The sequence below is a fragment of the Hevea brasiliensis genome, chromosome 7 (assembly GCF_030052815.1).
Source record: "Hevea brasiliensis isolate MT/VB/25A 57/8 chromosome 7, ASM3005281v1, whole genome shotgun sequence".
Classification (NCBI taxonomy): Eukaryota; Viridiplantae; Streptophyta; class Magnoliopsida; order Malpighiales; family Euphorbiaceae; genus Hevea; species Hevea brasiliensis.
In genome coordinates this window covers 104,730,377-104,748,702 of record NC_079499.1, presented here as the reverse complement: position 1 = coordinate 104,748,702, position 18,326 = coordinate 104,730,377, and the positions used below count along the sequence as shown (strand labels likewise).

The 18,326-nt window shown below is 36.8% G+C and overlaps 1 protein-coding gene and 1 non-coding gene across 2 annotated transcripts in view; one reads left to right on the top strand and one right to left on the bottom strand.

The window, feature by feature from the left end:
* LOC131181606 (callose synthase 5-like) overlaps positions 1 to 18,326 on the top strand; it is a 54,788-nt gene that overhangs the window by 1,378 nt on the left and 35,084 nt on the right. The window contains exons 7-11 of the mRNA XM_058150443.1: positions 31 to 107; positions 208 to 280; positions 351 to 476; positions 572 to 686; positions 6,036 to 6,236. Of these exons, the coding sequence (XP_058006426.1) occupies positions 31 to 107; positions 208 to 280; positions 351 to 476; positions 572 to 686; positions 6,036 to 6,236 (592 nt within the window). The remainder of the gene's footprint in view (positions 1 to 30; positions 108 to 207; positions 281 to 350; positions 477 to 571; positions 687 to 6,035; positions 6,237 to 18,326) is intronic.
* On the bottom strand, positions 8,627 to 8,733 carry LOC131181798 (small nucleolar RNA R71). Its single transcript, XR_009150275.1, has one exon. It is a non-coding gene; the product is annotated as a small nucleolar RNA R71 (small nucleolar RNA).

The window sequence follows — 18,326 nt, the reverse complement described above, 5'->3', positions numbered from 1 at the left end:
AATATGAAAAATGTGCTTTAATTATTCCAGGAAGCCAGTAAGTGCCAAAATGGAAAAGCTTCACACACAAAGTGGTGCAATTATGATGATCTTAATGAGTATTTTTGGTTAGTTTGATTTAATAGAATTCTTATTTGTCATGAGAAATTTGGTAGTTTTTAAGTTACTTGTAACGTTAAATGCTTGGTTTTGCTATACGTTGTTCAGGTCAACTGATTGCTTCTCCCTTGGTTGGCCTATGCGCGATGATGGAACTTTTTTTAGATCAACACAGGACATGGCACAGGTAAAACTCAACTTTTTACTTGAATTGATCTTCTGGTCTCTTCTTCATATAATTGCTATTACAGGGAAGAAAGGCTTCTCCAAGAAAATCTGGAAGCACAGGCAAATCTTATTTTGTGGAAACCCGAGCTTTTTGGCACATCTTTCGAAGTTTTGACCGATTGTGGACATTTTACATACTAGCTCTTCAGGTATTCGGTTTGATAGAGCAGATATTCTAATTTTGTACACTCTTCTAATAGTTTTGAACACTAGGGCAAATTAATAGATAAACTGTTTATTGCAGGCAATGGTTATCTTTGCTTGGAGTGGGGCCTCATTTTCAGAAATTCTTCAAAAGGATGTCTTATATAGCATATCCAGTATCTTCATTACAGCAGCCTTTCTTCGCTTTCTTCAAAGTAACGTATTTTTACTTGATACTTCGTCTAAAATTGTTGTTCTTCTCATCTTTCAAATATCAAGTGGACATGTAATTGTTTTTGCATTCATTGTTAACGATGCAATTTCTTTAGCTTTCCTACACTACTCTATTTCTTCTCATGTCCATTATGATCAAGGGTAATATTGTAAACTTTAGAAATTTGGCTTTTTAAATGGGATAAATGGGCAATGGTTAAATTTGAAATCCCAAACTGAAACGTTCCACTAAAAATTCAGCATTGAGGGAATAGCTGGAATGATTGATTTGAAGCCATTTGGTGTGCTGTCTTAATGCAAATTTAGGTAAGTTGCTCTAATAGTAACCTAATTTTGTACAATCACCTTTGCATTTGGTGCTTCGGAATCGTAGAACCTCTTTTTTTTTATATATATTATTTTTTTTTCACTACTTGGTGAAAAGAGAATTGAGTATAAAAAGTGCAATGGATATGCGTAGCAAAATCTCTAAGCCTTTAATTTTCCAATGCTTTTATGGCATTCTCATTGCATTATTTAGCTTCTTTGACAAACTTTCTGACTGTTACCCGACTTTTTTACTGAATGATTTCTGTCCATTTGTTATTATTAGTAGTAGTTGTAGTAGTAGTCCACATTATATATTTGGTGGCTACTGAAAATGGTTGACTAGATTTGTCGTTGGAGTTGGGAGAGAACAAATTTAGCTTGTTAGCATAATTACAGCAATCAGCATGATTATAGGAGATTTGTGTAACATAATTACAGCAATCAGCATGATTATAGGAGATTTGTGTAGCATAATTATAGCAATTATTATTCTTGTCCAAATTAGTTCATATTCTCATGTATAAATAGATGTAATATCTCTGTAAATGAGACAGACAAATACACAATCCTTTCCTTCATTACTTGTATTCTTTATTCTAACATGGTATCAGAGCCATAAAGCTTTTATTTCTAGTTTTTTTTTGGGGTCTCTCTGCTCTCTCTACAACAGTTCATTCTTTCATACCTATTATTATACCATTTTTTTCTCCTCATCTTGTTATCAATGGAGAAATCGATATTTCAAAACCTATTGCTTGATTCGATTGGTTCCAACTATAATCTTTGGGTTCAACGAATGAAAAGTTTTTGATAGGTCGCAAGCTTTGGCGTATTATTACCGGAGATATCACTACGCCGACAAGAGAAACGATAAGCGATGCAAAATTTCCTGACCGTCATGAGGATAGGGATAGTAAAAATCATAAGATCATCAACTGGTTTCGCAATACCTCTGACTCGACCATCCACATCCGGTTGCTAATTATGACTGCAAAAGAAATCGGGATTTTTGGCTAATCGATATCGGACCACTGGACTTGCCCACTATTATCGATTGTGGACTACTCTTCATAATCTGAAACAAGAAGCGAGTCAATCATGAATGATTTTCTTGCCGAGTCCAACCTATTTGGAATCAAATATCTCGAGGCCAAAATCAGTGAAGATCATCTAAATCTAATTCAAGTTCTAATGGCTCTTCGATCGAATATGAGGCCGTTCGAGCGTCCTGCTACATCGAAATCCACTCCCATCATTGGAGCGCTATTCAAGAGATTATTATTGAAGAGACTCGTCTCGGTTTGGATAAAACTCCTCAATTTGAAGCTGCTCTTGCAACTACTCGATCCTCACATCAGAAATCTGGCAATCAACTCTGTAAGAATTGTAATCAAATTGGTCATGCTTTTGCATATTGTCCTACCATAAAATGCAGATATTGTCATGGTTACGGTCATATTCTTGAACATTGTCCCACGCCCTCCAAGATCAAAGGAGGGCATTCTAAGTCAAGAATGTCTCAAAGCACGGATCTTCCTCTTTCTTTGCTCTTCGAGGGCTCTCTCGCCATCACCATGATTGATCTTGATGAAATATTCAAAAAGTTTATCTCTTCTAATTCTCCTGCCGCCATGTACGCCACTCGGGTAATTCTTATTGGCTTTTGACTCTGAATGTTGTAATCATATGACCACTATTCTTAAATTCTTGTCTTAAACTGTATCTTCCTTACCACCAATCCATACCGCAAATGGTACTAAAATGAACATCACACATCTTGGTCATGTGTCTACCTCAAATCTTCATCTCACGACACCTATTATATCCCTAATTTGGCACTCAATCTTATTTACATTGGTCGGTTGTGTGAAAAAGGACTAAATGTTATTTTTCTCACCATGGTGTCAGTCACAGGATCCACAAGCGGGACAGATTCTTGGGGAGGGTCGCGAGTGGGTCGATTATTTGAGCTTACATCTTTACATCTTCCTCGAGAGATTTGTGTGGCTACAATCCCTAATTCCTCCATTCACCAATGGCATCTTCGTCTTGGTCATGCTTCTACCGATAAAATTCAACCTTTAATTTCTCGTGGATTATTAGGATCTACTAAGTTTGAGTCATTTAATTGTTTAAATTGTCACTTGCAAAACAACTGCATTATCTTTTTCCCATAATAATACTACTTGAGACACTCCTTTTGGTTTAATTCATTCGACATTTGGGGTCCTTCTCCTATTTCTTCAATAAATGGTTTCGTTATTTTGTAATATTTATTGATGATTATTCTCGGTTTACTTGGATATATTTTTGAAACATCGATCCGAGTTATCACAAATTTACATCACATTTGCAAAAATGATTAAAACTCGATTCTCTTGTGACATTAAAATTCTCGAGCAGACAATGCCATGGAATATCGGGATTCTTCTTTGCTTGATTTCTTAGTCAACAAGGCACCGTTGTTCAACGTTCTTGTCCTCACACCTCTCAGCAGAATGGGCGAGCGAGCAAGCATCGCCATATTCTTGATTCATGCGTACTCTTCTTCTTTACGCCTCATGTCGAGAAAAATTTTGGGAGAAGCGACTTTTCATGTTTATGTTATTAATCGTCTTCCTACCTTGGTTCTTCATAATTTATCTCCTTTTGAAAAGTTGTTTGGACAACCTCGACTATTCCATCCTTAAACCTTTTGGATGTGTTTCTTTTGTTCTTTTACAACCTCATGAACATACCAAATTAGAACCCGTGCTCGTCTATGTTGTTTTCTTGGTTATGGCATTGAACACAAAGGGTATCGTTGTTGGGATCCTGTTTCTAATAAGTTACGATCTCTCGTCATGTTACCTTTTGGGAAAATACTATGTTCTCTTCTCTTTCCAAATTTCATCACTCTGTCATCGACTCTCTATTTTGACTCCTCCAAAGAAATTTGTTTCCAAGTCTCGATCCGGTGATTGTGATGTGCTCAATATTAGCCCAACTACACACCTGTTGAATCGGCACGTTGTTGATCCGATACTGCGCTGCATCTCCTCCTAGCACTACTCTTCGTCGTTCTACCCGTGTAAGAGAAACTCCTCATTATCTTTCGATTTTCATTGTTACTCTACTATTGCAACCCTTCATGAGCCTCATTCTTATCGTGAGGCACTCGACCCTCTTTGGCGACAAGCTATGGTGATGAACTTGGGCTTTAGAAAACTCATACTTGGGATTTAGTTGATCTTCCACCAAACAAGACTCCTATTGGTTGCAAATGGATTTACAAAATCAAGACCGTTCGATGGAACTATTGAACACTACAAAGCTCGCTTAGTAGCCAAAGGGTACACTCAAGAGTATGGTATCGACTATGAGGAAACTTTTGCTCGATGGCCCGATTAACATCTATTCGCGATCTCTTAGCTATTGCTTCGTAAATGGAAACTTTTCCGGATGGATGTTAAAAATGCTTTTCTTCATGGTGATTTAATGAAGAGGTTTATATGCATCCTCCTCGGTTATCATTCTCCTCATAAGGTTTGCAAACTTGCGAGCCTTATATGGATTAAAACAAGCTCGGGCCTGGTTTGCCAAATTTAGTTCCACTCTTGCTCAACTTGGTTTTCTCTCTAGTCCACATGATTACGCATTATTCACTCGTCGAGCGGTGGTATTGTTCTTGCTTTATGTTGATGATATGATAATAACAAGAGATCATACATCTGTTATTTTAGAGTTAAAACCAAATCTCAATCAACATATTGAAATGAAACAACTGGTATCTCTCAGCTATTTTTTGGGCCTAGAAGTTTCTCAAAATCGATGGCTATTATCTATCTCAAGCCAAGTATGCATCACTTACTTTCTCGAGCAGGCATCACTGATAGCAAAACAGTATCAACCCCATTGGAGCTCAATTGCAAACTTACACCTCTTGATGGCACTCCTCTTGATGATCCTACTTTATATCGACAGCTTGTCGGGAGTCTTGTTTATCTCACAGTTACTCGACCTGATATTTCATATGTTGTTCATCATCCGTCACGGTTTATGTCCGCTCCTCGCTCAACTCATTTCTCTGCAGATTGAATCCTTCGTTATATCAAAGGCACTCTTTTCATGGTTTGCACTTTTCCGCTACCTCCTCCCTAGTATTATCTGGCTACTCTGATGCTGATTGGGCTGGTGATCTGACAGATCGTCGCTCTACAACTGGTTATTGTTTCTTCTTGGGTAATTCTCTTATCTCTTGGCGTAGCAAAAAGCAAACTGTTGTTGCACGTTCTAGCACAGAATCTGAATATCGTGCTCTTGCTGATGCTACATCTGAATTACTTTGGTTACGGTGGTTATTAACTGATTTGGGTGTCACTCATTCTTCTGCCACAATACTTCATTGCGATAATAGAAGTGCCATACAGATTTCTCATAATGATGTATTTCATGAGCGTACCAAACACATCGAAATTGATTGTCATTTTGTACGTCATCATGTTGCTCATGGCACCATATGTTTGATTCCTATCTCCTCTGTCAGCCAAACCGCTGATATATTCACCAAAACGCATCCTCCCGCTCGCTTTCAGGATCTCTTAAGCAAACTCAAGTTGGCACTGTATACCACCTTGAGTTTGAGGGGGTGTTAGCATAATTACAAAGAATCAAGATGATTATAGGAGATTTGTGTAACATAATTACAGCAATCAGCATGATTATAGGAGATTTGTGTAGCATAATTATAGCAATTATTATTCTTGTCCAAATTAGTTCATATTCTCATGTATAAATAGATGTAATATCTCTGTAAATGAGACACAGACAAATACACAATCCTTTTCTTCATTACTTGTATTCTTTCTTCTAACATAGCTAATAGCATTGCAAATAAAATCTGGCACTTTTCTGAAGTTTTTTGTTCTCTAAAGCTCATACCATCCAATTTGAACCCATTATCTGTTTTGTGGCATTACTTTAGGTGAATAGTGCTTACATTTCAAGTCTAGCGTTCATCTCTTTTTTTGTTTCCTTTTTAGGTATTTTGGACCTTCTTCTGAACTTTCCGGGGTTCCATAGATGGAAATTCACTGATGTGCTGAGAAACATGCTGAAGATAATTGTTAGTCTCGCATGGTTCATTATTCTTCCATTGTGTTATGCACAGGCCTTCAACGTGTCCCGGAGGAGAATCAGAGATTCATTGTCATTCCTTCGTGATGTGAAGGAAATCCCTCCCCTATACTGATGCATGCATTTTATATCATCATTTAGGTATAATTTTTGCACATAATTTACTCTTATTCATAGCTACTATTTTAGATATTAGTATATATTTAGTCAATTTTGCAATTTTCACTTTTCTTAGTTTAATTTTTGGAATTTATTTGTTTTGTAGGGTAAATTTGGAGAAATTTGATGTATTTTGATCAGAGTAGCCATTTGGAGGAGATTAAAGTCGAATTGCAAAAATTTTGAAGTTGAGCAAAAAAATGGCCGAAAGCGACACAACTTGCAGCACAACCGAATTAGCTTATGTCGCAGGTTGTGTCGATTGTCAGATATTCACGCCGAGAGCGACACAACCCGCAACACAACCCACGACACAACTGACTCGGCTTATGTCATTTTTACTGAAAATAATTGACGTGGCATTTCCGTTACTCCAGCTTTTTACCTCACTTTCTCTGGAACCTTCCCCCTTTTACCCATTCTAGGGCAGACCCTTAGCCTATATAAAGCCTCATTTTATCATTATCTTTTCATAGAGAGCAAGGGAGGCAATTTCGGAAAAGTTAGAAAGAGAGAAGGAGGAGCACCTTCTGCATTTTCTTCCAGCAGCAGCAAGGATCACGTTTCTGCACTTTTCTGCAGCAGATCCTTCTGCAATTTGCTGGGTTTTTCTACCCCTTTAGCTTACATTTCCATTATTTCTTCATTTCTTCATTTGGGTTTGTCTTTAAACAATGATTTGTGAGTAGTTGATTGAGATTCTAGAGATGGGTTTGTAAATATTGATTTGTTTTGTGGTTTTGAACTGATTTGGCCATTTAAATGAAGATTGTTATATTTTGATTTATTGCTTGTGTGCTTATTGCCTTGCTTGATGAATGGGCCCTCATTAAGTTAAGTTTTAATCCTTAATAGATGGACTGAAAAGTGAATATTGGGGATGGATAATCTTGCAATAAACTTTATTTTCTTGGTGTTAGAAATAAGCTAAGAAGATTAAGGGGAACTTTCCAAAAATCAATTAGAGCATTAATTGGGTTTTTGTTAGGTTTGAAATACCGTGAAAACATGGTTTGATTTAATGAAAACCAACTTTGAGATGCTTGAAAAAGGTTTCAAAAATTTAAGAATTGATTTCCCTCAAAATTGCAATTCTCATGTGTTTGGCTAAATTAGGGAAAAATCACATGCAAACAATATTGAAAATCCAATCTCTAGAATCAATTTAATTTTCATTGAATTTAGATTTAAATCCTCCAAATCTCATAAATAGCAATTTCAATTTAAATCCAATTTAAATTTAAATCCAATTTAAATCCAATCTCTAGAATCACTTTATTTTTATTTTTATTGAATTTAGATTTAATTCCTCTCAAATTTCATAAATAGAAATTCCACATTAATTTTTGGTAATCTAGTTTAATTAATTTTAGTTAATTGATTGATTTAGTTTTAATTCCTCAAATACCAATTTTAATTCCAAATTTCATTTTACATCTTTAATTTTTGTCTTAATTTGAAATTTCATTTTACATCTTTAATTTTTATCATTCTAATTAGCTTATACTTTTATTTCCAATTTAAGCACAATTCCCTGTGGGATCGATATCATTTTTTTTAAAACTATACTACTGTGACCCGTGCAATTGCGGACACAGCTATCAAGTTTTTGGCACCGTTGCCGGGGAATTGTTTGTTTTTAAGTTGGATTTTAATTGTTTTAAGCTGATTAGAATTTTTATTTTCTTTTATTTTCACTATTGTTCCTTGTGTTTTTCAGGTACTTTTCTTGTTTATGAGACGATCGAAAAGCACAAGTGATACCGAATTGTTGTTCAATCCTGAAATTGAAAAATTCTGTCGAGCTAACAAAAAGGAATTCAAGAGAACAAAAGAAGCAGAAAAAGAAGAACAACAAAGATTTGAGCAAGAGGAGACAATAGAAAATATGGAGAATCAAAATAGAGCTATTGGTGGAGACAATGGAGGAAATGAGCAAAACAGACAAAATGTAGTTGTTAATCAAAATGATCCTCAAAGAAGATCCATGTTAGATTATGCTTTTCCTAGATGTGCAGATGTGAGAGATAACAGACCTATTATTGGAGCTAATCAATTTGAGTTAAAGACTGGTCTTATTCAAATGGTTCAGAATTCACAATTTGGAGGTAGTCCACTTGAAAATCCTCATTCTCATTTGAAGAAATTTTTGATGATATGTGGCACACAAAGGCAGCCTGGAGTTTCTGATGAAGTTATTCGGCTCACCTTATTTCCATTCTCTCTTCGAGATTCAGCATTGGAGTGGTATGACTCACTTCCACAAGCTATTATAGCTACTTGGGAACAGCTATCTCAAGCTTTTCTATCTCAGTTTTTCCCACCTGGGAAAACTACTCATTTGAGGAATTTGATGGTAGCTTTTAAACCAAGAGATGATGAAACTTTGTATGAATCTTGGATGAGATTTAAGGAGCTTGAAAGGCAATGTCCTCATCATGAAATACCCAAATGGATGATTGTTCAGAATTTCTACACCAAAGTTACTCCAGCCATAAGAAACACAATTGATTCACAAGCAGGAGGAGATTTCATGAGAATGACAAGTGAAGAATGCTATGATTTATTAGAGAATATTGCTCATAATACCCATTTGTGGGGAAATCCTAGAGCACTTGAGCCAAAGAAAGCTGGGATTTATGAACTTGACTCAGTTAGCTACATGAATGCAAGATTTGATCAGTTGACTCAGCTTCTTAGTGATTTTTGCACAAAGGCAACAACCTCAACTCCTACAACTATGCAACAAGTTGCCTACACAGACGGAACTCAAAGTTGTGGAGTTGATTACTCTTCTTATGGTGATGATTATTTGCAAGAACAAGCTGCTTATGCAGGAGGTTATCAACAAAAACCTATGGGAAATTCTTATTCTAATGTGAACAACTCAACATGGAGACCACAAGCAACTTTTGCTCAACAAGGCCAAAGCTCAAATTATGCTCATAACCAGCAGTTTATGCAGCAAAATAGGCCTCAATTTCAGCCTCAATTTCAGCCCACAAGGCAGCCACAACCTGGATATCAAGCAAGAGCACAACAATCCCTTCCATCTCATGAACCGAAGCCAACCTTGGAAAGCATGATGGAGAAATTTTTTGCTGAACAAAGCAAGATGAATAGAAAATTGGAGGAAGAAATGCAACACATGAGACAAACCATGGATCAATTACAAGTCCACAACCGCATGTTGGAGACTCAATTGGCTCAACAAGCAAGCTCATCGGGAAGCAATTCCTATGGCAAACTACCTAGCCAACCACAAAACCCTCATGAACAATGTAAGGTTGTAACCTTGAGAAGTGGTAAAAAAGTTGGTCAAGAGAGTGAAAACAAGAGAGAAGAAAAAGAGAGCACAAAAGAAGAAAATTCAGTTGAGAGCAAGAAAAATGAAAAAGAAGAAGAAAGCAAAAGTGAGCAAGATGAGGGAGAGAAACCATACATCCCACCTGAACCTTACAAGCCCACCCTTCCCTACCCTCAAAGATTCATCAAGCACAAGCTAGACAAACAATTTGGCAAATTCCTTGAAGTGCTAAAGAAATTGTATATCAATGTGCCATTCACTGAGGCACTATCCCAAATGCCAAGTTATGCCAAGTTTTTGAAGGAGATTCTTTCCAACAAGAGAAGGCTAGAAGATTATGACACCATCAACTTGGGAGAGCAGTGCAATGCTATAATTCAGAAGAAGTTACCTCCCAAACTCAAAGATCCGGGTGTGTTTTCCATTCCTTGTCATATTGGTGATAATTGTGTGGCAAATGCCTTATGTGACCTTGGAGCTAGTGTCAGCCTAATGCCACTTTCAATATATGAGAAGTTGAATATGGGAGAGTTGAAGCCCACAAACATGTATCTTTCATTGGCTGACCGTTCAATTAAATATCCAGAAGGCATTCTAGAAAATGTGCCTATCAAGGTTGGAAAATTCTACATTCCGGTGGACTTTGTCATTCTAGATATGGAAGAAGACACAAAAGTTCCTATCTTATTGGGAAGACCCTTTTTGGCAACAGCTGGTGCATTAATTGATGTAAAGGGTGAGAAATTGACACTTAGAGTGGGAGATGATCAAATGATATTCAACATCAATCCAGCCATGAAAAGGAAACATGAAGAAGTTGAGTCTTGTTTGAGGGTAGACATTATTGATGAGATTGTTCAAGAGCATTTCAGAAAAAGCTACCCACAAGACCCACTTGAAAATTGCTTAGTCCATGGTGGGAGCATTGATGATGACAAACTCCACATAGCTGCTTTTGCACAATATTTGGAAAGCTCTCCACCACATCCTGAAGCCACAATTTTTCAACTTGAAGGAGTACAAAATTTGGAGATCAAACCACCATCATTAAAGGTAGAGGATGCCCCAAAGGTAGATCTTAAACCTCTTCCTTCCAACCTCAGGTATGCTTTTCTTGGACCGAATGAAACATATCCTGTTATAATTAATGCATGTTTGACTGATATTGAGATTGACAAATTGTTGAGAGTTTTGAGAGAATATAGGAGAGTTTTGGGTTATGCAATTGATGATATAAAGGGAATTAGTCCAACAGTTTGTATGCATAGGATTTTCCTTGAGCCAAATAGTAAACCTTCCATTGAACACCAAAGAAGATTGAATCCTACAATGAAGGATGTTGTGAAAAAGGAAATCCTAAAATTACTAGCTGCTGGAATTATTTACCCTATTTCTGACAGTGAGTGGGTTAGTCCTGTGCATGTTGTACCAAAAAAAGGTGGAGTGACAGTTGTTAAAAATGAGAATAATGAATTGATACCCACTAGAACTGTTACAGGTTGGAGAATGTGCATAGACTATAGGAAGTTGAACAATGCTACAAGAAAAGACCATTTTCCCCTTCCTTTTATGGATCAAATGTTAGAAAGATTAGCCAAGCATTCATTCTTTTGTTACTTAGATGGATATTCTGGTTTCTTTCAAATTCCAATCCATCCTGATGACCAAGAAAAAACTACCTTTACCTGTCCCTATGGCACCTTTGCCTATCGAAGGATGCCATTTGGATTGTGTAATGCGCCTGGCACATTTCAAAGGTGCATGATGGCCATTTTTTCTGATTTTATTGAAGAAATTATGGAGGTCTTCATGGATGACTTTTCAGTATATGGCACTAATTTTGATTCATGCTTGACTAATTTGTCTAAAATCTTGCAGAGGTGTGCTGATAATGATTTGGTGTTGAATTGGGAGAAATGCTACTTTATGGTCCAAGAGGGGATCGTTTTAGGGCATTTGATCTCAAATAGGGGAATTGAAGTGGATAGAGCTAAAATAGAAATTATTGAAAAATCCCTCCAACCACTGTCAAAGGAGTGCGGAGTTTTCTTGGACATGCCGGGTTTTACCAGCGATTTATTCAGGATTTTTCTAAACTTGCTAAACCCTTAACAAATCTTTTGAATCATGATGTTAAATTTGATTTTAATCAAGATTGTATGGTTGCTTTTTGCAGGTTAAAGACGGCATTAACAACAGCTCCTATCATGCAACCCCCGGATTGGACTTTGCCATTCGAAATCATGTGTGATGCAAGCGAGTTTGCTGTTGGAGCTGTCCTTGGCCAGAGAAAAGATAGAAAACCTTATGCCATTTACTATGCAAGCCGAACCCTTGATGAAGCTCAAGTTAATTATGCCACAACTGAAAAGGAGTTCCTTGCGGTAGTATTTGCACTCAATAAATTCCGTTCTTATTTGGTCAACTCAAAGGTAATAGTTTTCACTGATCATGCAGCAATAAGGTATTTAATGAGCAAGAAAGAAGCTAAATCTAGGTTGATTAGATGGATTTTATTACTTCAAGAATTTGATTTGGAAATAAGAGATAAAAAGGGTGTTGAGAATGTGGTGGCTGATCACCTTTCTAGGATAAAAACTGAAAATAAAGATGATGAAATTGTGCCAATTGATGAGTTTTTCATGAATGAGCAATTGTATGTGTTGAATTCTGCACTTCCATGGTTTGCTGATATTGTGAACTTCTTGTCTTGTGGTGTCTTGCCACCTGATTTATCTTGGCAGCAAAAGAAAAGATTCTTGCATGATGTTAAATTTTATTCTTGGGAAGAACCTCTTTTGTTTAGGAGATGCAATGATGGAATAATTAGAAGATGTATACCAGAGGAAGAAATGCATGATGTTATTTACCATTGTCATTCCTCTGAATATGGTGGTCATTTTAGTGTCTCAAAAACTGTTGAAAAGGTCTTGACATCAGGTTTCTATTGGCCTAATATGTTTAAACATGTGAGAGACTTTGTAAGCAAGTGTGATAGGTGCCAAAGGGTAGGCAACATTTCCAAGAGAGATGAGATGCCCCAACAGTCTATATTAGAAGTTGAATTGTTTGATGTGTGGGGAATTGATTTCATGGGGCCATTTCCATCTTCTTATGGGAATAAATATATCTTGGTAGGGGTGGACTATGTATCTAAATGGGTAGAAGCTATTGCTACACCTACCAATGATGCAAAAGTTGTGGTGAAATTTCTGAAAAAATTTGTTTTGACCAGGTTTGGTGCCCCACGTGCCATAATCAGTGATGGTGGTAGCCATTTTTGCAACCACCAATTTGAAAAATTGATGAGAAAATATGGGGTAAAGCATAGGATTGCCACACCATATCACCCTCAAACAAATGGCCAGGTAGAAATCACAAATAGAGAAATCAAGCAAATCTTGGAGAAAACTATCAACAAGTCCAGAAAAGATTGGTCCCTTAAATTAGATGACACTCTTTGGGCATATAGAACAGCATTTAAAACCCCCATAGGAACTACACCTTATAGGTTAGTTTTTGGGAAATCATGCCATTTGCCCATAGAGTTAGAACATAAAGCTTATTGGGCCATTAGAGCAATCAATTTTGATTTACAAGCTGCTGGACATAAAAGACTTTTGCAACTTGATGAATTAGAAGAATTGAGACTTGATGCTTATGTGAATGCTAGGATCTATAAAGAAAGAACTAAAAAATGGCATGATAAGCATATCAAGAAAAAGGACTTTAAAGAAGGAGATTTGGTTCTCTTATTCAATTCAAGGTTGAAATTTTTTCCAGGAAAATTAAAATCAAGGTGGTCAGGTCCATTCAAAATTGTGAAAGTTTTACCTCATGGTGCTGTGGAAATTTTTGGTGAAAAATCTGGTAATTTCAAGGTAAATGGACAAAGATTGAGGCATTATTCAGCTGGTGAGCCAATTGAGAAGATAGCAACTTGCTATCTTTCTCATTCTCCATAACATTTTGAGTGAGAATGGTTAAGCTAAAGACCTAAACTTAGCATTTTTGTGCATAACTCATAATTTTTCATTGATTCTTTATTTCTTTTATATATTTGTTTTAAGCTTTTCTATACTCCTTATTCAGAGTTTAACATTGTTCTAATTTCCTTGTGCAGATGGGATACAATGCATTACAAGCAAATGAGCAATAAAAATTTTATTTTTAGCTTTAAATTTTAGCTTTAAATTTTAGGTTTTTAATTTGTTCACTTATAATTTTCATCTCTCTTTTGTTGAGTATTTGCTGGTTCATATTGCTGGATTCATTGCCCTTTTGGTTAATTTTAAGAGAAAATTTTTCCAAATTTTGACATCTTGGTTTAACAAGAAAATTATTTGAATATGGGTGTGTGAATTGGTGCTTTGAAAAATTATTTTGTGTAAGTATTTGATGAACATAACAAGTTGAACAATTAGAATTCATGTTATAAAGGTTTAATCATTTGAAATCTAATTTGTTTCAATTTTTTAGGTGCTATGAAATTCGGACATTTTTGGGCAGCAGACTGCACAACTTGCGGCATAACCGGGATAAAAACTCCCCTCACTGGAATGGGCCAACAGCATAAACCCAAGCCCAAAATTAAACCTAAAACCCAGCCAACTAAAACCCAAAACCTAAAGGCCCTAACCCGATAACCCACTACCTTCTTCTCCCTCCCGACATCACTCCCGACACAACCCTTCCCTCCCGCCGTCGCCTTCATCCTCACCGGACGCCATTCTTCCCATATTTCTCTTTTTCCGATCACGCCCCTCCATTTCGCCATGTCCGACTCCCCATTATCCTTCGAAAACTCACCTCCCCACTCCTCACAGCCGCCACAACCCCAAACCACGCCACCCATGCACGCCGACCCATCGCCGGCCCATTCTGCTGACGCTCCGATCGCCACCTTCAAGAAGAAAAAGGCGAAAAGTATCAAACCTCACAAATCGACGGGCGGCGTCAAGCGGAAACAACCCGAACCGGCCACACAACAACCCCCAATCCCGCCTCCAATGCCCGCCGCGCCTGCTGAACGACGTGGCATTCCGAAATCAGCGGTCAAGCGCCCCGGTACATCTAAAGGTAACCTCGCATTCCCCTCCTCCTTGCCTACTGCTACACATTGGATATTACCTACTGCCGACATGAAGAAAAATAAGGCAAGAGTTGCAGCCCGACAAATGGTTCAAACTCGGTATTTGGATGTGTCTACACTTAAAACCTTGAAGATTTATGATGAAATGCAGACTCTGTTAGATGCTTTAGGTTGGGTGCGATTTGCACATAAACAGGAACTGGTCTACCCCATTTTAGTGCAGGAGTTTATGGCCTCCCTGTCCACTAATGAGCATAAAATTGCCTTGGACAATGACTTGACGATCCATTTTAGATGCCTTGGTCAAGATAGGGTGCTGTCTATGGATAATTTTCACCATATATTTGGCTTTCCACCTGATGGTCTGTTCAAAATACCTACTAGCCAATGGGACTATAATGCGTGTGAATTTTGGAAGCGAATTGCACCTTCAGCAGGTAACTTCAAACCAGGACACAGTAAGGCCTCCAAGATTGAGAATCATGCCTTGAGATTGCTTTAGCGCCTAATTGCAAATACAGTTTTAGGCAGAGGATCTAGTGTCGGCACAATGTCACAATATGATCTCTTCTTTTTGTGGTGTGCAAAAACTGGCAAAAGAGCTTCCCCTAGTTATTATTTCTGCCGCCATGTGATCCGCCAGACCACTAGAGGTACTGGTAGCATTGTCTTTGGAGGTTTGGTCACACCTATTGCACATTATTTTGGCTTTAATCCTCAAATGCACAAGTGTCCTGCTCTTCCAACTGGTTTGTTATTTTTGGATGGACCTCATCTAGCCAACCAAAAATTTTGTATCAAAAATGAAGCTACCAAGCAGTATGAGATTCCTGCACTAACAGATAAACCACCTGGTTCTCCCACTTCCATTAGTTCCTCCTCAGCATCTGAGCGACCATTTGTGCAGCCTTCCACACAACCTTCACGCCGAGCTCCACCAGCCGCTCAACCTGCTTCATCAACAGCTTCTGGACCATCCATAGCAACTCTTTTGGCATTCATGGAGAATCTCAGTGATGAGATCTATTCTTTTCGGCAAATGACGGATGTCAATTTTCAGACACTACGAGATTTAGCTGACATATATTTGGATCGAAGTGCTGAAATGCAAGACGAATTGAAAGTCATGCGAGCTAAGCTGGAGAAGATCGAAACAAACCAAGCACTGATTTTGAACATTATCTCTCCACAGCAGCCACCACAAGCACCACCACCTCCACAAGATGGCAAGGGCAAAGGACTTCTCATACCTGACTGACCAGCTTTTATTCTCCATTTACATTTCATGTCTTTAATTTCTTTGCTTAATTACTTAGTATTTTGAACTTATTTTGCTTGTGTTGTTTTACTTAAACCCTTTACTTATTCAGTTTTTTTTAATTCCTCATAAAATACATTTTTTTTTCTTTTATGTCTTTAGTACATTGCTCACTTGCTTTAATATGCTCCTTCAGAATTTACACTTGATAATTATATTTTCTGCGCTTAACTTCCCTATTCCAAATTTTTGAGATTAATCGATTTAATTAATGGATTCCATTGCACTGTTTCTTTTGCAATGAGTGCAGCAGCTGTCCAAATTTTATCTAATTAAATTGGCTGCACTTCAATGAGGTAACAATTCTCATCTCAGCTTGTGTCACTGTCAACACAAGTTGTGCTCTCGCTTATGCAACATGGTAATAATTCTTTATGCACATATCAGCTACCCATTTTCTGCACATTATCCCATTCCATGCACTCTTCTAACATTGAGGACAATGTTCATTCTGAGTATGGGGGAGAGGGTAAATTTTTTGCAAAAACTACTTTTCCTTTTTCATTTGCATATAGCGACTCATTCATTACTTCATACTTGTACATATTTACGTATATACACTTGCATATAGCCTCATATACTTAGTTACGCATACTTAGTTGCATATAGGTTGACTTGACATTTACACTCATGCATTTCATTTAAAATTTTTGAATTTTTAAACCAGTCTTTGAATTCCATAAGCCACTTATTCAGGCAATCCAACTTGCCTTTAGATGGTTAGTGGAATGAAAGTTCCAGCTGGGTACAAAGTCTTAAGCATTATTCTTTCTCTTACTTAATAGCTGAAAATTAATACATTCATCTAGGTATGCAGATTCTGATTAGTTATTTTGAGTTTTGAGTGTCTGGATAAGCCTTAAAGGAAGAAAATGGTCCTTGTCGTCTCACCATTCCTAGAACAAGCATCTTAGATCTTTCAAAGCGAAATTTTTAACTTGCATTTGATAAGAATATGATTTAGGCATTCCTTCATATTTTAAACCTCACATTTAGCCTTAACCTACCTTAATCTCATTTTAACCCTTGCAAACCCCCTTGAACCTTAATTCCCTAATTTCTTTGGAACCCAAATCATTTACCTAGCCATTAAACCTAAACACTACCACCTATTTATGAGAATAATATTTTAGCAATTAAGTGCATAAAAAAAAATAAAATAAATAATGATATATATATATAAAAAAAAAAACTTGGAGGATTGAAACATCTTGAAAAGTGCTAGAGTAATTGTGAAAAGTTGATAAAAAAAAAAAATGGTCACCAAAATATCCCAAAGGTAATTTTGGGTGTGACATGAAATAGGGACACATACAAAATAAAAAAATATATTATAAAAGTAGTCCCTTTATTGTGTTAGCACTTAAGATTCATTGTGAATTTCTTTCCTTTTGATAAAAAAAAATATTACTATTATTAAAAAAAAAAAAAGAAAAAAAAGAAAAAAAATGGATGCACTTTGAGTTTCATGGTTAATATTATTCTCATATTTTGTTTACCTTATTCCCTTTCTTTGTTAACCACAATCTTACCCTATTTGACCCCATTACAACCCTTAAAAAGACCTAATGATTCTTTGAAAAATGCTTGTTACATTAGTAGAGTTAGATCTTTTATGTTTGCATATGGGTTTGGCAATATAATCTTTCATACATTACTCACCATCTATTTGAGACACATTAGCTATCTATTTCATTTAGGTTTGTTTTGGCACGATTGACTCTTGTAGCTGGTTGGTATTTATTGCTTGGGTTGATTGGTTAATTCTTAGCTATTCTGTAATTGTTGAGAGTGCTTGCTTCATTCTTTGTGCTTTTGCTGGTGGGAACTTGGAATGCTGGTGGCTAGAGGTAAGTTGGTGGTTTGGATTAGTGATTTTTGTGTTTTCAAAGACTGATTCTATTCCCTTCCAAATGAGTTTCAATGAAATTTTGCTTGAGGACAAGCAAGAGTTTGAGTATGGGGGAATTTGATGCATGCATTTTATATCATCATTTAGGTATAATTTTTGCACATAATTTACCCTTATTCATAGCTACTATTTTAGATATTAGTATATATTTAGTCAATTTTACAATTTTCACTTTTCTTAGTTTAATTTTTGGAATTTATTTGTTTTGTAGGGTAAATTTGGAGAAATTTGATGTATTTTGATCAGAGTAGCCATTTGGAGGAGATTAAAGTCGAATTGCAAAAATTTTGAAGTTGAGCAAAAAAATGGCCGAAAGCGACACAACTTGCAGCACAACCGAATTAGCTTATGTCGCAGGTTGTGTCGATTGTCAGATATTCACGTCGAGAGCGACACAACCCACAACACA